The sequence below is a fragment of the Pyxicephalus adspersus genome, chromosome 1, assembly GCF_032062135.1.
Source record: "Pyxicephalus adspersus chromosome 1, UCB_Pads_2.0, whole genome shotgun sequence".
Lineage (NCBI taxonomy): Eukaryota > Metazoa > Chordata > Amphibia > Anura > Pyxicephalidae > Pyxicephalus > Pyxicephalus adspersus.
The window spans coordinates 22,228,000-22,250,641 of NC_092858.1; the positions used below are offsets into that span (position 1 = coordinate 22,228,000).

Here is a 22,642-nt window from a genome sequence, read left to right on the forward strand (position 1 = left end):
GTTTAAACTCACTCACTTTGTGCTTAAAGCAGGAAAAGTTTTTTGAATTTGCCATTTTATGTATTGGTAATGTTATTTATGCCTGGCATTTATAACAGTCCGCTGCCTACAGAGACCACTGTTCTATAAAACAAGATTAGCTGGAATCTGGTTACCAAGAGCAGGACAAATGCTTTATGCTCCGGTGCTACCTGGAAGTGTTGGATCTACCTTATGGATATAGGAGATTGCTGGTGTATTTTGTTTATAGGTCTACTTTCACTGTAAAAGAAGGTAACCGTTTTCATTTGGCGTTCAAAATTATTTTGAACTTTTTTTTTAAAAAGTTGTCCTTTAAACATACCACACATTCTCTCCTCGTTCACATTAAAATACTTGCTTTTCATTTTCTCTAGTTCTTCAATGTGTGATTCTGCCCGGCACCACACAGCCATGTACTGTTCTAGTACACACATGCGTTTGAGCCTCAAGTTATGCCTTCTGGGCCAAAAATAAAAACTTCACTCTTTCAGCTTTCTACGTCTTTTTAGAATCACAGTTACATTACAGTTTTAACTGCAATCACATTACTAGCATATATCCTCAAAAACTATTCCACTGTCCTTCACATATTACATTGTTGCAGCGAGAGGTCTTTAAAATATTTTCTTTTTTACAATTTGATATCACCGAGCTTTTGGCCTTTTCAGGCCACACAGGGCAGAATCATAACTGGGAACAGAAATAATTACCTTGCTAACCAAAACGGGGGGTAATCCTTTTCTGACTGAAACCCTGCTCCCTTGCGTGTGATCTCAGGAGCAAAGCCCAGCGAAAATGCAACACTGTGGAAAAAGGTGTTATTGCCCTCTATATAAAAAAAAAAAAAAAATGAAAAGCGTGATGTTATGTTATGTTTGTAACAACAGATCTCTGTAGAACTTTTAGTACGTTTTTAGTACTTGTTAATAATAATGTCTTCTCACCAAAAGTCATTTTTTTTTCTCCCACCCATAGAGGCGTTGCAGGGTCTCATTCTTTGTACTTCTAGGGTAAAGGTCATTCTGAATGAAACTTCAAAGTAAGTGCTAGCCTGTTGTTCATGCTAACAGGAAGCAAATGATAGAAAACCGGGCATTCCTTTGTTGAATATACATTATGCCTATTCTGTTATTACTAGTCCATGGAATGCCCGTCTATATCCTGTATTTAGGGTTGTCCTGTTTAGATGTGAACACCCTCTGTGTTACCCCCCCACTTCTTAGTAGGACATCTTTAAAAATGTTTTATGTATGATCTGTGTGTGTTCCTGGCAGTCCCCACCTATTGTTGGAGCAGATTGCTGGATGAAAGTATCTTATACTAGCCTAGAGCTAGCTCATTATAGCGGGCAGTGGGAGGAAGGATGGCTAATAGGTAGGCAGTACTATTAGCTACATGAAAGGATAACTTGACCTATTTATAGAACTGTGACTTCTGCCGTGATTCATCCTCCTCCATGTTTTGATGCAGTGCAGCAAAATTGCCAAATTCTTAATGACAGAAACAGGGCAGTTTGTTTTTTCCCCAAAGGATTACTCATGAATTACCTTTTTTTTCAGCCATTGTCTCCCTGGGTTAAAGTGGTACTAAAGGTCCACATTTTAAAATCCACAATAAAAATCCATTCTTCACCAAAAGAAGTATGCCTCTGAGGTTTGGTGGCAAGGTAGGTTGGTGCAATTCCATATGCCTAGAGTTGCATCATACTGTTGTTTTACCAGACAGATCTAAAGCCTGGCCTAAAGGAGAACAGCTGAGATTTTTTTTTTATTGTAGCCTTTGAAAAAGTTATGTTACTTAGCTGAGTGTGTGCAATTTTAAGTCAGCAATTTAAGGAAAAGATCCTGTACAACTGTGCAAGACTAAGTAAAACAACAAAAATGGGTATTTCATTTCAGAGTGCCAGTATTAAAACGCTGCCAGGACACTTTTTTTTTTTTTACAAGATAGACTACACAACCCCCCCCATTCCCTAATACCTGCTTTAAGGCAAAGTTTATTTCTATGACTAAATTAACTTCAGTCTTTTGGGTTGAAATGACTCCAGGTGCCATTTATTCTGAAGATTTTTTTGCACTTGCATAAAATGTGTGATGCTTTAGGGCAGAGACCTTAACTGATGCCTTAAGTCTCAACCTACTACAGACTGAGTGAAATCTTTTCTCTGCTGGCTATGACTGTACAGTTGGTACTAGAGACTAATATACAAACATTTCCTAATTCAGGTGATTGTCTCATAAGTCTTATGTGGTTTGACTATTCGGGCACAGCCAATATTCTCCAAGGCATTAGTAACATTTACTTGAATTTCTGCACAGTTTTGGTGCTGGGGAAGGGTTGCTTTTGTAAAGGTGATCTAGGCAAGAAGGATAACTGCTTTCTGTAAAAATATTAATAAGAACTGGGATTTTCTCACAGCCCCCAAGTGGTTTCTACTTTGAATCTGAATCATAACTGTGGAAAAACAATGAACATTAATTCACATTTTAATAATTGAAGTCTGTTATAAGCCATTCAAACCTGCAACAAATGTTTACCAGGCTAGCTACCAATATTTGAGTAATTTGAATTGTTTTGGAAGTTTGTTGTGCCTCACCTGATGAGTTGTTTTGCCGAGTATGAACCATGAACTGCAGACGGAATGCATCTTACAACATGTTTGTGGGTGGACGTCATTCACATCAGATAACTCTTCTGTTTGTCATCGATGTGCTGGAATAAGCTGTCCAGGTTATCGATCGGTTTCATTAAACTTTATCCTGGAACTGTTCCTGCCATGGTTTTGTCCTGGAAAACATTTGTTATTTTCATTTTAACAAAAAGTGAAAGCAACCCTGTATTGCTTATTAAGATAATACTGAATTTCAGATACTTAATTATTCATACCCATTTATGAGCTGTCACTTCCTTGCCATTCAAGAGTTTTTGTTCCTGTTTACAACGGTTTCTACACACCTGCAAATGTATTTTTACTTATTTTTTTTTCTTCCTGGCCAGTCATACATGAATGACCACTGCTAACAGCTACGTTTTATTTATTTAGTGTAGGAGAACAGCTGTCCAAGGCTGAATGAACTTCTGGAAAGTAAGTTAACTGAACTTGTAACAGAATGGCAGGTGTCTGCTTTCTGGAGGCTGCAAGTAAACATAGTGAATAATTCTAGGAATTATGGCACAAAATTGGAGCTTTAAACTAAAGGAAAAATAAATAAATTGCAGTCAGGCAAGCTTTTCAATGCAGAAAAGACAGGCAATGTATTTTCCTCAGTATAGGATTCTTGCCTGTCTGTTTTGATCTGCATTGCTATATACTATTTGTCTGATACAAAGATTATCCCCTGCACATTCACAGTTATTTCATGTCGCTACTCAAAACAGATTACACTATCTAGTAATCATACATTGTATAGGAAACACTTCTGAATATGGGACAGGTGAGCCTGGGGTGGGGAAAGATCAGCAAGGGCTCCTTGCTCATGTGCACCATGGGTTTGACATCTCACTGGGCATGTAAGGACATTACTAGAAAATCTTTTCATTTCCTGAGTCTAGTGCTCATGTGCTCACCCTCTACTTTACTGGATTTTTGCCTTCTTGTTTTTACATGTGTTCTTGGGACTTTTTGGGGGCACTGGCAGTCATCACTTTTAAGAAAGCAGTCAACTTGCTGTACATGTTTGTCCTAGATGACAGAAACAGGAATTGTCAGCAGTAGCAGTGCATGCCACTGATTGTAAAACCCTGACTTCCCACTGTCCTTAATAATAAATATAAGGCTTTTTTTTTCCCCTTTAGTCCTCAGGAAATGTATTAATACACCACAGCTAAGAGACTAATATGTGAAGCTGATAATGGTGTGAACTGTATTACATTTCTTAATTTGTCTGTATGATGCACCGCCTTGCCAAGTTCCTCTGTGTGGTTCAAAAAATCATTAAAACTAAATCACACAAATGCCCACTTTCCAGCACAGATTATTCAAACTTTTTTTAACCTGTAATGTAGTGGTTTGAAAATGGTGATATCCTGTCTATAATGTCTTTCCATGAATTGTAAGAAAGAAAAGTCCCTTGCCCATTCTGTTTTGGTGCCAAGTGCCACTGCTGTCCAAAGAATTGGGCCATCATAATAATGGTGCCAAGTACAAGTCTTGGTTGGCAGAGCTAAGTTCTGGAGCCATTCCGTAAAGAAGCTTGATGGATTTTAAAGCACCCAAGCATTCTGTGGAGTGTGTACTGTAGAAAATGACCTCAAGATGTTATATGAAGAGAAAGCATTGGATTAGGAAACTATAAATGACCTCAGGTTCAAATTTATCTACCTATTTCCTGTAAATGTATTTTGTAATAAAATATATAAAATATACAATCGGCAGTAGTCATTCAGTACAATCAGTAGTATTGGAGAACCTTTGATATAAATTTCAATAATGGCAGGATTTACTAATCATGGAAGGCAGTCATGCATCCTTCTAATTTTCTTCTCACAAGTGACTGAACATAGTTCATCTACAGTTACGTTAATGTAATGGACATCATACAACTCGGCTTAATGCTGACTTTCGCTTTCCTGACATGTTGCTTGAGCAGTGTACCAAAATACACATATAGGACTAACTATTCTCATGAATATAGGTCGAAGTTCATTTTAATGCAAGTTTATATGCTTGTATTACAAATGTAAGTTGTGTGTCCTGTTTAGTAGCTTAGGACAGTGCTTTGTCTGTAGGGTGTGTTTTATAACATGGCAGTAAACTTTATGCAGGTGAGTATGCACAGCTTTTCATGCTGTAAGGGTGATCCAACTTCGATTCCTGTCCATGCAAAGCCTCCACAGGCTCTGTACTTCCACCTTAAGGACAGGATTACATTAATGGGGGAGCATTTCAGAAGCAAGTGGAGAATGCTAATGAGTATGTGGAGGAACGGCTTACAGGGGGGAAAGGGGATTCATGAGCCATGAGGGTGTTGAGCCAAGAGAAGATTCTATACACAAACCCTTCAGTACTGTTAATAGGAATGAGGATGTGCCCTTTGCTAAAGTGCTTCAAAGGGAAGTTAAAACTGAAAATGGTGGAAAGCTGAACGGGTGTATTTGCATTCATTGCTATGAGAAAACTATATCTCTTTATATTCTACAGAATAACTCCTCTGTAGTATGATTGCATCTCTGTAGTAAATTGTTCTACAACTGCTTGCTCTTGGGGACATCTTCCTATCCCATGCAAATTTCCTGCACAGCCTAGAAAAATTTGTGACCTTAAATAAGTGTTTATTTTTGGTGCAGACACATTTTCTTTTGTATCCTGATTGTCATCTGTGGATCATACAGAGATAATTTATTCTGTTTTTAAAGCATTTTAGTTTTACTTTTTAAAGGTTTCCTACATTTCGCTGTGTACAACGCTTTTTATCTATTTTTTTTTTTTTAGTAAGACTGGAGTCCCATATTTACCATGAAAAAGGCTGCTTGTTGAATATTGGGTGGATAAAATTAGGTGATTCACTAATGTAAAGTAATATCAGAGACCTGTTACTTTAACTGTTTTGGAAATAATTTATTCCAAATATATTGTAATACAATTATTTACATTGAACCTAAAATTGGTCATACACATTCCCTAATGCCATACCATAGGAATTTTTATCCTTGCCTGTCCCATCAGTTTGGACGAACATTTCCATTGGACCATTTCTCGAAACCCCAACAGCAACACCACATTTAAATCTACAGCATTAGTCAAATTTAATTTATCATCAAGCTAAAAGTTATGTTCTTTTCAGGAATCCTTTACTTTTTGAAATATGATTGAGTGTACTCTGTACATACAGCACTGTTCTGTTCTATGTAGAGGGGGAGCAGCACCCCACTGTGCTCTCCTCCCTTCACTTTTGTTGCAGTCATTCATTGTCTGTCGTTCGTGGATCTATCACTGCTGCAGCTCATATTGGGCTAGATTCATTAGACGTGTGTACATGGCCTTATGGTGAAGGGTGAACAAAATGCCTGGACAGTTGCACAGTTACTGTTTGTGCACACCTGCTTATTATATCTGTCTTTAATCTCAGCCATTCAGTAATTTTCATAATGGCAAAAAAATTCACAACTAGCCATATAAAGGATATTTGCTCGCCAATCTGATCAGACATTTGTGCACTAGGCAGCTAAAGTATAGGTAGCTTTATTAAATTTTGTCAAAAATGTTACTTCAGCTGTTCTGTGCATATTCATTTTGCCAACCTAAACTTTGAATCTTCATATATAATGAACTGTTTCAGAGGCATCTGTGCAATTGGCAATCATAAGAAACATTAAAAAAATTATTGCATCCATGGAGCATTCCTCAGCAATCACATCTCACCACTCAGCAAATGAAGGAAATAAAACCAGATCCATGCCAGCTTCATTGACTTAAACATCATTTAGTTATATTGTTAAACCAATTCGGCTCTAGTCATGTGTGTGGATATTTTTCGTCCTAATCGTTGCACAATTAAGTGCGTGATACTTTTTTTTTTTTTTCCCCCCCCTGTAATATAGCCTGCAGAACATCTGAGTTAACCAGATGAGTACATGATAGCATAGTGCCAGTCCATTCTGGAATGGTGTATGTGAAGAGACGAACAGTTAATGCTTTGGCTGCTAGATTTAGTTTCCCAGGCTGAAGGCTCTATTCATTTCAGCCATTTTGTTCTAGTTATTTCACACATTCCTGGCCATAATTCTGCATAGCCCTGTGCAAGCACTGAGCCGTCTATGCCGCCTTGTTCCAAAGTAATCTCAAGCATATATAGTCATAAACATGACAAGATATTGTCCGAATGCATCTCAAGTGCTGTTCTAATAATATGGCATCTATTCAGGAATCCTTTAGGCAAAACATAAAGCTGTATCTTTAGGCTGCTGGGAATTTGTGAATTTCAGTGTGCTGTATCAACACTATAAAAGTAAGATCAGTTGATATATTATCCGTTTTAAATGAGTATTATTGTTGAAGTCTTTAAACCAATTGTGTACAAGTTTGCTCAAAGCTGTCTGAAAGCTGCAAATTCTTTATAAATAAACACGCTGTACTCACACCAGCCTGACCAAGCATTTAAAAAATTTGGAACTTTAGTTCACCTTAAAGGTTTCCAATCACTCTCATGGAAAAAGCATGCAGCCAGTAGAACATTGAGGTATCTTCTTTATATATGTGATTAATGTTCTGAATCACGGACTAGTAAATCAAAAAAAAGGATGTCTAAGAACAACTTCCTATCCTGTAATAATGCTCATGTGTGCTACGGTGTTGCTTATGCAGAATATTTAGCAAATTTGTCAAATGTAATTCTAAAAGTAATAGCCACATTCCTTTCATCTGGTAGCCATCCATATTTCATCCCTACAGTAATATGCTGAGCAGTATCTTCTTCCTGTTGTAGAATGCAGACTTGCTTTTTGGTTAGCGGGTACCAGTTTCATATTTAGAAAGTAATAATTTGTGCAATCGCTGTCATTTTGAAGATCCACCTGTGTTCTGTACACAATACACACATATAAGGCTTTCTTGATCTTTTCCAACCTATTTCATTAAATGTATTTTTGCTTTAATAAACCTGCTGTTTTTTTGTTTTTTTAAATCAAAACAGGAATCTGTATAATGAGCCAAGCAGGCATTTTCCTGTTCGGAAATGTGGGTTTTTTTTCCCCCCCTCAATATTCTATTTTTTGGCTTTGGTAACAACATCTTTGACCCTAGATGTCCTTTCTACAGTAACTGGTGTTCTAAGATATTTATTGAATGTCAGTTTTTGTATTGGCACATTTGATTAGTGTTATTCAGTTAGTGATCCCTAGGTATGATTATTACACTGTATTTAGCCAGGATTTTTTCTTGGCATGCCTTATTTTAAGTAATCCAACACTACCCACAGACAGAGAGATACCTACCTATATACAAGTATACCTTGCACAGCTTCCCTTTTTAGCCTGTGCATATGGAAATTTCCAACAAAATGGGAAAATGAAAACTTCTCCAAACTGTTTGGCAGATGTTCAGGTAACCACTATGGGTAGAAACCACAAATCTGTATGTATGCTATTGTAATGGAAACAAATTATGTGATTTAGGTGCTTAATAAATGTAAGCATAATTCCTTTAAAGCTCTACTAATATGCACACAAACTAATTATTTTAGATACCTGCTGAAGGATTTTTTTTTTTTCAACCACTTGTCATTAGCACACTATTCCCAATACTGTGTTGGCAGTAAGAATATTTTACCATTTCCTTGTTTAGTTTTTCTGCTTCCTGGACTTCTTGGTCATCAATGACAATGATGACTTATTGCCCAGTGATCAGGCTGGAAGCAAAATGAGCTCATTGTTATTGCTAAACCAATGTCACCTTTCTGGCTGTGTAGTGTCTTAGGTGAACTACAGTATTCACATTCCAAAATATTACAACTGCTTTAGCAGCTCAACAGCAGCTTTTTTCTGTCGATAAATGTATAGAAAGGTAAAATGTAATATACCATACAATGTTTCATTTAAATTCTCCAGTAGAGTTTTTCAGATTTTATACATTAGACCAAAAATTAGGCCAGTAGCCATGAAAATTTGTTTTATGCGTGCTAAAGTTTAGGAATCATTACTACTGTGCTGAAAGAGAGGTATACATTTTCTGCTTTTATTATGCTTAAAATTTGCTTTTTTGGAAGGACCAGAACTGTATTTTAATCAAAGTTAAGATTAAGTCTTGTGCCTTGATGTATTATATGCAATATAAATATATATTTGATCTCTGGTGTAACTGCTTTTGAGTCTTAGTAACTTTTTGTTATTTTGTGGTTACCCTTTTTGTTACATATATTATAAGAATTTTTTGTTGATTTCTTTTTTTTTTTTAAGAATTCCATACGGCATAACCTATCCCTTCACAGCAAGTTTGTACGAGTACAAAATGAAGGCACAGGAAAAAGTTCTTGGTGGATTCTTAATCCAGAAGGTGGAAAGAATGGAAAGTCTCCTAGACGACGAGCTGCTTCTATGGATAACAACAGTAAATTTACAAAGAGCAGAGGAAGAGCTGCCAAGAAAAAGGCTTCTCTCCAAGCAAGTCAAGATGGGAGTGGAGATAGCCCAGGGTCACAATTCCCTAAGTGGCCCGGTAGCCCCAGCTCCCACAGTAATGACGACTTTGATGCATGGAGCACATTTCGGCCAAGGACCAGTTCTAATGCCAGCTCAATTATGCCTGAAGAGGATGACCTTGGAGATCCTGATGTACATAACTTAGTGTATCCTCCTTCAACCAGCAAGTTGGCATCTACTTTGCCAAGCCTCTCAGAGATTGGAAACTCTGAAAACATGGAGAACCTTTTAGATAACCTGAACCTTTTGTCTCCGAACACCTCAATGACTGTTTCAACGCAGTCCTCACCGGCCTCGATGATGCAGCAGCAGTCTGGTTATTTATTTACATCTCCCAACACCAGTATGGGATCCCCTGACCCTGAGTTCAGGAAGTATGGTTATGCTCAAGCTAGCATGAACTCCCTGTCACAAATGCCTATGCAAAGTGTCCAGGACAGTAAAGCAGGTTACAGGCCTGTAGGCCCTTATAATGTTCCAGCTGGACTGTTGAAGGAACTGCTTACAGCAGATTCTCCACCACATAATGATTTACTGCCCCCCTCAGAATCTGCTGTTTCACAAGCCAGCAGTAGAGTTTTGAGTCAGAATGTGATGATGGGATCTAATTCTGGAATGCCAGCCTATGGCAGTCAGCCACCCCATAACAAAATAAACAGCCTTGCCCACACACATCAACCACATAATCATCAAACGTCTATCAATGGTCGTGCCTTGCCCCATACCGGGAGTACCATGACGCACAGTGCTGGCATTAACCGCCTGTCAACAGTGAAAAGTTCATTACAAGTGCCTATGACTCAACACCATCCAATGACAACCATGAATCCTTACCCTTCAAATAGCTGCAATGGCTTTGGAAGAGTTGGCATTGTCTCTCTCCACCAGGAGATGTTGCCTAGTGACTTGGATGACATGTTGATTGAAAGCTTGGAATGTGATTTGGAGTCTATGGAATCTATTATTCGAAATGACCTCATGGAGGATGGAGGAGCAGATTTTAACTTTGATAGTGTTTTACCTAACCAAAGCTTTCCTCACAGTGTCACACCCACCACACACAGCTGGGTATCTGGTTAAAGATGAATATAGTAAGTATGATGCTATAAAATAAGTGTTTAATTTATTACACCTAATGGAGAAGTAGAAAGGAATTCTTTTTATTTGTATAGTTAGCATGTGCATATATAAATAAAAATGTGCTTACTAGCCATCCAGGACAGAAATTTTTAGAAGTTCAACCTGCACATTTGTTCAGCTGAGCTTTTTAAAGCAGGACTAAACCTAAAAATTAAAAAGAAATTGCGACCAGTCAGCTCCCTTTTTACAGAAGGGACAGGTGGCTAAAGATGGCTATCAGGCAGGAAAGTTATGTTGCTGAAGGGACATTGCTGGTCGTTTTCTGCAGCAAATACCTGCCTGATCACTCATTTTCCCAAAGTGAAACTTTTGTTCCACTTAAGGTAAAACAGTCTTTAGGCTGCGATAGCGAGGAGGCTGCAATTTCTGACCGCTCCTTTAGGACAATGTTCTTTGGCTGCTCTGCTAATACTTAGTCTGCAATGTTTTGAATTGGTGATATAACCAGAAATGTTGATATTCGTTTTATATATGTCTATTCTGGGTCCATGTAGCATCCAAACTACTCTTGAGGTTCCATCTTTAAAATCTACTTACATATTTCTATTTGGATTAGTTATCCATAAGCAACGTGTGACTGTAATTTTTTTGTGTGCTTTGGTTTTGAGAAAAGAGAAAAATACTAGCCTTCCTTTAAACTGCCTCATATAAATTCTTTTTTAATATAGGCAGAAACAAATCTTGATCAACTTGACCCTTTTTATAAATAAAAAAAAAATATCACTCTTACAACTGTAGGTGAGCTTTTAAGGTCCTAAATTTGCACAGGAGGAAAAAGCTGTAAAATAATGTATTTCAGAATGTATAGTATGTGCATAAAGATGTATAATAGTACACGTTTACTGGAGTTAAAATGTACAGTCAGTTCAACTGTTTTAAATAAATCTTGTACAATCTCAAAGTTTTACGTTGCCACATAAAACCTTTTTATTAAGTCAGTCATGTGTTAGTGTTGCATTAGTATGGCAATGTTTCTAGAAATTAAACATGGTAGAAATTAACTTTAATTTGTTTTTTGTTTTTTTTTTTTGTTTTTTTTTTTACCCTCTCCAGGGAGCACTGTAAAGAATACAGTTGAAGACAACTCCAAAGATGCCCATCTCCCACCTTTTTCAGATCATCAGAATCATGGAATTGTCTCAGTTATGCCAGTTATGTGCTGCTCTTGGACCTCTCTCACTATGAAGTGCCAAACTGACTAGAAAACAGACTGTATTATTACTATTGCTGTTTGGGTGCTTGTAAAAACATTATAACTTAATAGGTGTAGTTTGTGTACCTGCTTCTTTGCTCTAGGTGCATTTTGTGAGTTTCAGATGTGCTCAGCGGTGACTCTTCTGAGCATTTTATTATCCTAAAGACTGGAAAACACGACGTCCCCAGCTGCACTAAAACATTTTACGTTTAGGAGTTATTGCCAGCAACGTTTTCTAGTGCTGCCGGTCTGTTTGGTAACCGCCAAATCGGTGTTTAACAGCAGTCTAATTTATTTACATTCCAAGCCAGCAGGGATTCTTCCCTGTTTGTGGACCAACATTAAAATAATGCAGGGTTGGTGCTAATTATGTAATTCTAAGTTTTAATTTATATGCTCTAAGTGGGGCAGCCTTTAATTTTAGAAGATTATTATTATTCACTTTGTCTTTTGTTTATTAAAATTGAAATTGGCATTCTTTGCAGAAAGGTTGTTCTGCAAGTTTTATAGTTGTTGAAGGTCTGACATGATCTTATTTCCCTTTGCCAGCCTAGACGCATCAATGGCCAAACCTGAAACCATTCTGAAATTCCTTTTTTTGTGATTTTTAATTGCAAGTCATTCTTTAGTGAAATGGTGTAACATATAGCAACTGACCAGGTTAGAAGGAGAATGCCAACTTGATTTCCGAGCTGATATCGCTGTCCCAGTGTGTGAATGTCTAATCTTCAAGTAGGATATGCTTCTTCAGGAGAATTGGTTATCCAGCAAGTGCAGAGAGCTTCATCCAAACATTTCTTCACCCAGCTGCTGGTTTCTGTCAGTTGTTTAGAAAAGGGTCCAGTAAAAACATCATTAAGATCATTTCTGGAATTCTTTTCTTAAAGATCAATTGGATGTCCTGCATTTTGAGGCCCTTACGCAGAAAGGAGGTTTAACAATTGTTCAAATTAACCATCAAAAGATGATTTATTTAGGCTTCCAGAGTAAATCTTAAAGCCAAGCCAAACCCAAAATTGAACAAGGTAAATTCTGATTTAGCAATTGGGTTGATGAGTGAATACAAATATGTATACAAGCAAAGTGTGGAGAGAATTCTCGTTTATGAACCAAATCTGCTTTCATACTACAATACATCTCACGATAATCTCTGGATTCTGGTGGTCTAGAATCAGTTGAGTGACCGTGTCGCACTCAAAGTAGAAAGAACAATTGATTCCAAACTACATTTTGCTAGCATCTGTGCATTTCGATAGAATCCATCAGGGGCTGGGACAAAGGTAATACTTATAATTTTTGCTTAATAATATAATTGCTTTGAGAATTTGCCTTGTTCAATTCCCCTTTAAATTGAACTTTACAGCTGATCTCCAGGCAGGAAAATACCATTTTTAGTATTACCATTTAGTAAGTTTTGCATTTATTCGGAACTATTAAAACTGTCAGGTTTTTATTGTTGTCTTTGTTTACCATTAGGAAGATCAATGCTCCATAACAGTCCTGATCACCAGTGTCATGTCACAGAATAGATAATTGGAGGAATCCAAAATTTTGTGTTGCCATCAGAACAGGAAGAGTGAAATTCTATCTTGAAGGGAATATCCCTTACACAGGAAACGCTTCCTGTCCTGAAGACTAGACGGAATTGAAGGCAAATATCCCCAGTGATGCAAAGGTGGCAAAAAGAAACTGACAGCGGTTTTACCCTTCTACCCTATCAAATACTTTTACAACTAGACTATTCACCCCTCCTCCTCATTTTGGTTAACATTAATATGTTTTATGTAGTTCTCCACACAGCAGCACTCGCATCTTGAGAGGGTGGGCAAGGACAATCTGGGCTTTATTCATCTGCTTGATGGCAAACACTATGAACATGCTTACAAATGAAAAATTTGTTGTGAAGCTGCTCATATGTTGTGCAGTTGAGGTCCAGATACAGAAGTTCAACTTAACATGCAAGTCAAAATCTGCAGCGAGATGGTGAAACCTTTTCAGTGGACTTTATTTCATGACTGGGAATATAGACAGTCTGGTGTAAAATCATTTAAAAAGAGGGATTTGAACTATTAAAGAATCTAATAGTTGAGCAGGCTTTGTTCTAACCTACGAACTATCTATATTGTTACTGAGGATTATGGAAGACCTTCAGTTATCTGCAAACCAGCTTTTATAAATTTGCCGTTTTGTCCTTAAACCTGTATTTTACCATGCTTGGATTTACACAATAGTCATTGCAATTTAAACTACGGCCTTTTGTTTTGCCAATATTATCTCAAGCTCCACCCGCTTCTTACATTTGCTGTTGGCTACTAGATTGTACTGACTGTACCGAGTCCTTTGGTTTACCCCAGACTGCGTTACCACCTTTGTCTACCTAACCACATGTTCCATTTTCAGAAGCATCTCTCTAAATGAAAGGATATAACCTACAAGCAGTCAACTACAGAGACAAATTGTCAGATCTTGTACAGAAATCGTTTTTAAAATCTGTGTGGAATTGTCTGCCATGCTGTTTTTAGTATATCATTGTCAGTACTAATGTCTATTTTGGCCTGTGCCAACATCCTTGTAACCCCAAATAGCACAGAAATGTTCAGTATTCCTATCTGTGCTTTGTACTACAAGCTTTTTGTACCTATAGAATTTGGGTTCTTTTTACCATGTTGATATTTTAATGCAAGGAAAATGGAGGAAATCCATGTAAATAGGAAGTAAATATTTCTTCATTTTGCCTTAATAAGATATGTATAAATATTTGTATGGCTTGCTTGGGAGAGTATCTAATGATGTTTTGCATATATATATTTTCATTAGACTTTCCATAATACTAATTAACCATGATTATGAGAGATTGGCATTGTATGGTCCATGCGTGTTCTGTCACAGAATCACTTCTTAACCAAAGAATGATCAACTTGTAGACATAGCATGGATGAGCCGGAGTTTGCCATCTTCTATTGTAAATTGAATTATATGGATCAATCATATAAACGATACATTAGTGCCAGAGACAGGAATATATTGAAACGTATACTGCTACTGGTCTCTGGCACTAAATGATTAAATGTTGCTTTGTTTTTATTTCTGGAGGCCCCACAGTGAATTATAATCTGTTTTATTTGTATCTAGCTGCCTTAAGTTTATCACATACCATTGTTTCATCTTACATTTCCGTTACCTGAGATGCCAGTCAAGCATATTGTGCTGCCTTTGAGTACTGCTGTCTTTTGGATTTAAACTCTTGTATATTAATAGATCCCAGCAAATTTACACAGCTATCCTATTTCACAGTATATTTTTAGTCCCATGTCCGTGACATTCCTTCACGTATTAGAAAGTCTGAAATCCATGTTGCCTTATGTGATGGAGCCACTTACAAAATGTACAAGTCATTTTTTTTCTAAATTTAGTACATTAGGATGATGGTCAGTAAAAATGCCTCTTACATTTCTGTCCATTGGCAAGATTGTCAAAATTACAGATAGCTAAAAAGATTATCGGTATCTGTTAAAATGACCTGAAAGGCACAAAGTGCAAAGTTTTTTTTTCACCACAAGCACAATTGTAAAGAAATCATGAAATTCAGGGATCCCAACACTGCAAATACAACCTTTCATTGTCCACAAGCACTCTTACCCATCAGTCTGAAAGTTTACTTCTGTTTAGGATTTTTCAGTTTTGTGTAAAAGTAGGATGAAGTGATTTAGCTCCTTGTTTACATTGTTTTCATAACTTTTAATAAATTGAAAATCCAATTAAATTGAAATTAAATATCAAAAGTTGTGATAGCTAAAGCAGTTCCTTAAGCAATATAACATGTTACTGCTTAAGAATCCATTTTAGCATGACTTAAATTGTAACTAACCCCCATTATACTCCCTGGTCCCCATTCTGTCACAGGCACCACTATCTGCTTCCTTCTCTTTTTCAAGACAATGTTTGGCCATCTTGATTGGCTGGCCTGGGATGACGTAACTCCCGCGCACAGGTTCATTCAGTACCAGTAAGTACGAGAAACCGGGATCAGCATTTTTAATAGTTCCACAGAGTAATCAGGCAGGTAGGAATACCTATTGCAGAAAGACATTGCCTTTCTACATTGTCTTTCTACAGTAATGCCTTGCCTGATCCAGAATTTTTAGGGTCAACCTGCTTTCTACAGTTTCAACTTTTTACCAGATTAAGCAAACATCTTTCATACAAGGCATTTCTCACTATTGATGAACTTTATCTGAGTAGCTGTGACAGCTATTTGTTAGTGTATAGGGCTAATAAAAAGCACTTTTAGTTGCAGAGATCTTCAAACATCTCAAAGTTTTTAGCATCTGCAAAAATGCTAAAAGGAAAATGTGTTGGATATGTAACTGTTTACATAAAATAAATTGTAATGTAGGTTTAAAATTAAATTGCTAAAAGAAGTTTGTCTCAAACACCGAATTTAATTGTCTAGGATTGTAAAGGCATGCCACCATTTTACAGATAATGACAATTTTAGTTAATACCACAGTTTACAGATCATCCTTTTAAAGTATACCCATACTGAAAGAAATGCCGATGGATGCCTTTATCAGTGTAAGTTTTCATCCTGTATGTATGTCAGTATAGGGCTTATAACAACCCTCTAAAATACCTTTTTAATTATTTTATTACTACCCAATCTAATATAGCTGCTCTTTGTTGTGTTCATTTTTTGGGCAAGGCTATTTTCAGTTTGTTTAAAAAAACAAACAAAAACCCAAGATTTGTTGTAGTGTTTGTAAGCTATTTTTATAAGTCTTCTGGCAAAAACGGAACCGTGGGTTTGTACCCAGGAGAGGGAACCTTTGCATAAAAATAAAAGTGCATTTGCCATTTTTCTTTGTCACTAACTTACCGTCATCTAATTCATAAACTTCATCTCTGTATAAAAGAACACAAATTTTCCCTGTACTTTTTTTAATAAATGCCTTTGCACAACGGGTTTGTATCTTGTAATATTAGGAACATTGGGCCTGATATATTAAAAGCGCAACAAGGCTGGGGAAGATTGACTATCATGGGAGAACTTGGGTGATCCAGCAAACCTGGAATGGGTTTGGTTAAGGATTAAAAACATTTGCCAAATATGAAATGATTTTATGAAATCAGTTCCAGATTTGCTGAATCAGCCAGATTTATCCAAGATAGTCTATCTTCTGCAGTCTTGGAGACCATTAATAAATCAAGGTCATACCATCTTGTAAAATAATACTCATCCTCTGCATTCTGTGCATTGTCCAATGACCATTATTATCTCCAGCAATAGAAAACAGACCAATATTTTAATTTCAAGTCAGAATGTTTTGTATATGACGTCTTCAGTAAAAAGTGTGAATGGTTGGAGCTATGCACCATTTCTTTCTCATTTTTGTGTTTCAGTGTTGTAGACTGTTTTCAACAAAGATGTATTGTTTTTAGTATTAGAGAAAATGTTAAGGTGTTTTCTGTTTTGGTAAGCTGAAGTTCTTGTGCAGTGCAAGCCTGCTGCCTATGTGAACATTAAATGACAAGACCATTTTTAGTCATTCTGCCTGAAATCCCTCCTGCTTGTGCCCTTATTTGTGGCAAAATTGCTAGTAGTTTGTAACTGGACACAGTATGTTATGTGCAATATAAGCAAGCTGTTGATGTCAATTTTTTGCACCAGCTCAGTTGGGCTTCAGCAGTGATTTGTTAAATAGCTGAATGATGTCTACGCTGGGTCAATGCTAAAGTTTCTCATTAATAATTTATATGCTTATAAGCTGCAAGAGCGTAGTGCACCCTTAATTAAAGAGGCTTATCAGGATTTAAAAAAGAAAATTAGACTTTTTACCAGTGGTCTCCAACCATGGCTTTGGAAAAAAGACGTGAATCGCTGTCCCCCAGCACTCTCTTTGGACGGATGTGCTCTATTGGGTTTTACATCTATTCTTTTGTTAAACATCAAAACAAGTACAGTTTATATAATCCTAACAATTTCATTGAAATTGTAACATTTTGAGTTTTGTTTTCATTTGTAGTATGGCCCTTCACAACTTCACATTGGGAATGGGATAATAAATTTCAGAGTTCTATAGGCACCATTATCAGATAGAACATGCTTGTGGCTATATAGATATAATGGTGCTCTAATGTACTATGAGACACCTGCTGTTTTGGAGAAGGGTGCAATTACTTCCTTCATGTCACTCAACATTTCAGTAAATGTAGGGTTAAAGTTTTTATGTCCTGGAAAGCCCTTTAAACAATGTAGGATTCCTAGATTGAACCAGCTTTAAAAATTCATATAATATTTGCACTTGTTAAACCACTGGATGATGATATCAGTGATTTTACTGATTTCCTCCATCTTTTCATTATAAATTTTTATCCCTTTAATTTATGACTGATTTTATTAATTTTATGTTGTATATTAGAGGCTACGATACGCTTCTTGCAAGCAAGATTTTGTCTCAACCAGCATTCATGCAACTAAATCAGCAATATCTCTTACGGTGGCATGTAAAAAAAATGCTTTGTCAGTTGTGTTGCAGCATTTTTATGTTTCTTTGTATTAACAATTCATGATTCAATATCTGCAGACAAGTGCCTGATGTATTTACAGACACAAGAACAATCTGTTGTATGAAGCCATAAATGTATATAAATTATGCTACAATTGAATGTCTTCTATTTTGTGTGTCTCTTTCTTTTATTGCTGTTCAGTATAGAAAATTCTGTTTTAAGAATAAAAATTAAATTTGTTCTCAAAATATCAAATAGCATAGGCTGATTAAACCATTCCTTTTCTTGTGGGTGTCCTATTGGATAAATGTTTACTTCATTGTCTTTCTCAGGACACAACAACGATAGATTTCTACAATCTGTTACAGTTATCCCCTTGGAAGGTTTTCTCTATACACCTATGGACCAAATCCAATTTCAGTGACAAATCAAAATATTGGACTGAAAAAAAAGAAAATCAAGTTATGGGCGGGGCCACTAAGACAAATATGGAGGGTGAATCTTCTCTAGCAGTAGCAGACTGCTCTATCACACACAGATTCCAAACATTTTTTTTTTATTCAAAACAAAAATCCTTTGAGATACACTAAGGGCATAAATACAATATTGCATTGCCGTTAGAGTACATTACATGTGTTGAATGGCACCCTGTCACACTTTTGCCAATCTGATTGCAGTGCAGCATACGATGCGCCAGTGTGTTACATTGACCGAGACAGTACATTCACTTGGTTTTAAAAGTCTAAATTAGCAGAACTGCACATTCATCTCAGATTGTATAATTGTTTATGCCCACAAAAATGTCCATTAAGTGTTCCAGATTTGGTGCCAGTGGTTAGGACCTCCTTCTTTCTGAGCGTGGAATATAGGTAGAATCTGTCTCCTTTAACCCTCAAGCTATTGAGGTTCTCTTTACTATGAATGTGTAGTGTTGTCATGCCACGATTGAAGGAGATCTCTAGGATTCTTGGAATTAGGATTTTGGATGACAATGAGTGATAAGAAATTTTAAAAATATTACCTAAATTATACCTAATTGAAAACAATCCACAAGCTAGGTATATTTTAAATTACTACTACAGCTTGAATTTACTGCTTGTAAAAGAACTCTCCAAGAACCCTGAAATATGGATTGACTTTTGAGATATTTGTTGTAAAATCTAGGAATGCTACCTCTTTAACCTGCATTAAAGGTGTGCCAAGAAAAAAAAATCAATTGCACCTTAAAAAGAACATTAACTCAAGCCTGCAGTTTTCTTTTAAACATATAATGCCCTTCTGGCACAATGTGCAAAAAATTAGTTTTTCTATTTTTTTTTTTTAGTCACCATAACACCCCAAAGCAGAGATATTTTACAATTGGAGGTTGATTTGCTGTGTCAGTAGTAGTTGTAAGCTGTTGGCAGCTTGTGGTCAAAATTTCAACTATAAATCCTGCTTGATTTTTAAATGATATGAGGCAATTGTGTCCCGAAGTTGATTATTATGGCTAAATCCTGTAGTGTTAGAGCTGTGTATGTTGGTCCAGCTTACAAATCCTTGTAGCAGTATTTTTTCCTGGGCCCCCCCACCCCGCGTTATCAACCCTATTTTAAATAATCCTTTTTTTTGTTTTATTGACCTTATGTTAGACTTAGGCATCTTTTCTCTCCTTCCAGGACAGAGATGCAGGAAGATCATTGCTGGTAAAATGAGCCAGCAGGGTTGTTTATTGCTTCCTGAAAACATCACAGCATCTTGCTTCATACAAACTGCCCTAGCTAATGTTGCTGCTAAACATGACAGAAAGAACTGAAATTCAATGAATGAGAAGGGTGGGCTAAAGGCAGTCAATCAGAGGGGGAAAGGACTAGATGATGTCCATAACCCAGGAAATAGGGAATGCTCTAGACCAGCCTTTCTCAACTTTTTTAATATAGGGAAACCTTGAAAAAACTTTCAGGTCCTAAGTGATCACATGCTATGATACTGTATCCACAGCTCACAGTACAATATTGTAGCGGTCATTTGCAGGAATGTCATCCTTACAGATAGCCAAAAAGATCTTTGGTGTCTGTTAATTTGGCCTGAGGCGTAAAAATTGCCCAAGGAACTGCTAGCAAGCTCTGGAGGAACCTGCAGTGAGATCAGCACTTTTTATATACTTTTTCAGGAGAAAACATCCCTCCATCCTTCGCCTTCACGCTGTGAAATCAGGTGATGTAAGCAGAAGCAGGAAGAAGACAAACAAAGATGGACGTGCTCCTTGGTTCCTCTTCGCTGGTCCAAATGGAAGCTGATTGTGGACGGATCAAGGGCTCTATGGAAGTAAAGGTAAGTGTCATTCCAATTTAAAGAAATTAGTCTTTTGGAATGGCAAAATGAGAAAGCATTTAATTACCCAATGTACATTTTATTTGCAAACTTCTGTAAACAAGGTATTTCCCAGGGTGTATAGGTTTGCATTCATTTTTACACCAAGGACAAACTGTACTAGTAGACAAATTGAGTGCAGTTTTGGCATTCGTTCTTAAAAAATACGGTTTTATGGCACATGAAAAAGTTCACTGGAGGGAAACTAAATTAAAGGGAAAATTTGACGGATGAATTTGGAATGTGCGTCACTGGGAGTTTGTTTGCCTTCCTTTGGATCATCAGAAATAACATCTGGCAACAGATGAACCTGCCGAATGTGTATCTCTTCACATGTGTTCTATATGTAATTATTGTTTCAATAATTATTTAGGATTACCATTTACTGAAGAATTAGAAATTAGGATAGGCAATCCCAAGGCGCAAACTACAAGAAACTGCACTATATCCACACCACACCAGTACAGTGCATTTGTTTGAATATTTAGCCACTTAACTATGCTAATATTCTCTTTTAAATGCATTAGAATAAATGGTAAAAAGAACATTTGTTAAATCCAGAACATATAAATCACAGAACTCAAGAACAAAAAGTCAAATGCAGTGCTTCAATCTGTGATAAAATGAAAATGTACAGAAATGTCAAGGACATTTTACACTTCCAGGTAGTTTCAAGGCTAAAAAAAAACAACCATTAAAGCTGATAAAACTTCAAACACAAATTGATATATTAAAAATTATGTTTAAAATAAAAAAAATAGCTAACATTTTTTTTTTTTTTTGCTTTAAAGTGAAATTAATTAAATTCATTAAAAAAGAAAAACACCTGTACTTTCCAAGACCCCTCGAACCCTACACGCGTTCAATAATTGTCGTTGGAAAGGATCTTTCACAATCCATTCAATTGACAAAAAGGCTCAACGAGCACTGTACATACAGCGTGGTTCTGCTCTATGGAAACAGGAGGAGGGAGAACAACAGAGCGGCACCCTGCTGCACACTCTCCCTTTTACTTGTATTACGGTCATTCGTTGTTTGTGGATCCGCTAGGTCGGATCCGTGAACAACAATGCACTGGCGCTGTACACACCCATAATTCTCCTCTGACACTAGCCCTGAGGGAATTATCGGACGAGAATCATTGGACGTGTGTACATAGCCTTAGTGATCAGATTAGATTCAGTCCTACGCCATTCCAGATATCTTCCTTCTGGCACAGAGGAATCGGCAGGCACCTCCATCTTCTTCCTTCTGCTTACGCCATCAATCTCGCACTGTGCAGATGTTAGATAGGGTCACGTTTTCTGTAATGTAATAAAAAAAAATGCGGTGGGATAAGTCATTCCTAGGAGGAGCACCCCAAAGCTCCAAGTTTCCCATTTGGGAAGGCGGGGTCCTCCCTTACAATGGAAAACAAGCAATTAAAGACATATTATTATTATATAAAAGGGTTATTGCACCCTAATGCTTGATGTTTAAAATGTTATGATAGGTCCACTTTAAGTGAATAAGGGTCAAAACTTTGGGTTTTTAAAGTGGCCCAAAATCCACTGCAGCGATTTCCTTTTACCCCCCTGTCCTAGAGATGCAGATGTTGTTGTAAAGGGAAGTTCCATCCTAGAGAATAGTCTAATGGGGGAGCAGTTTTGAGGATTTTCTTTCTCTCGTTCAGGTAACAACATTCAATTTTACCAATTAGTCTAACTTTTTTTTGGAATGTGGGAAGAAATCGGTGTACCTGGAGAAAACCCACGCAAACACAAGGAGAACCTGCGAACTCCATGCAGATAGTGTCCTGGCCAAGATTTGGACCAGGGACCTAGTTCTGCTAAGGACAGAGCACTATCTTCTGAGCTACTGTGTTGCCCATAACACGGTGGCGTGACCCCCAGGACAAACTAGGTAAGTTTTTGCCTAAATCCATATATAATATATAAATATATTTTTAGAATAGACTATCTCAAGTTTGTGCCACCCATGACCCAGTTGGCAGGTTTTATCTCTGACATGGACTATCTAGTCTAGTGTATGTCAGGAGAACAAGACATAAGAGGACCAGAAGTCACTAAAAAAGGTAAAAGCAAATTACACCCTTAGGTTCCAACACTTCCTGGGACTGGCTATCCTTAATGGCTTTAATAATATACATAATATTAATTTTATCTGAAAGCCATTGACAGCACATTTAAAGATTTAAAGCAGGGGTGTCAAACTCAAATACATAATGGACCAAAATTTAAAACAAAGTCGCGGACCAAACTTGAACTTTATTGTAAAAAATTTAGAAAGTTT

At 36.9% G+C, this 22,642-nt stretch overlaps 1 protein-coding gene across 1 annotated transcript in view; it reads left to right on the forward strand.

The window, feature by feature from the left end:
- The window catches only part of FOXO1 (forkhead box O1), a 39,287-nt gene extending 21,125 nt beyond the window's left edge, over positions 1-18,162 (forward strand). The window contains exons 2-3 of the mRNA XM_072403842.1: positions 8,914-10,247; positions 11,350-18,162. Of these exons, the coding sequence (XP_072259943.1) occupies positions 8,914-10,236 (1,323 nt within the window). The 3' untranslated portion in view covers positions 10,237-10,247; positions 11,350-18,162. The remainder of the gene's footprint in view (positions 1-8,913; positions 10,248-11,349) is intronic.
- The last annotated feature ends 4,480 nt before the right edge of the window (positions 18,163-22,642 follow it).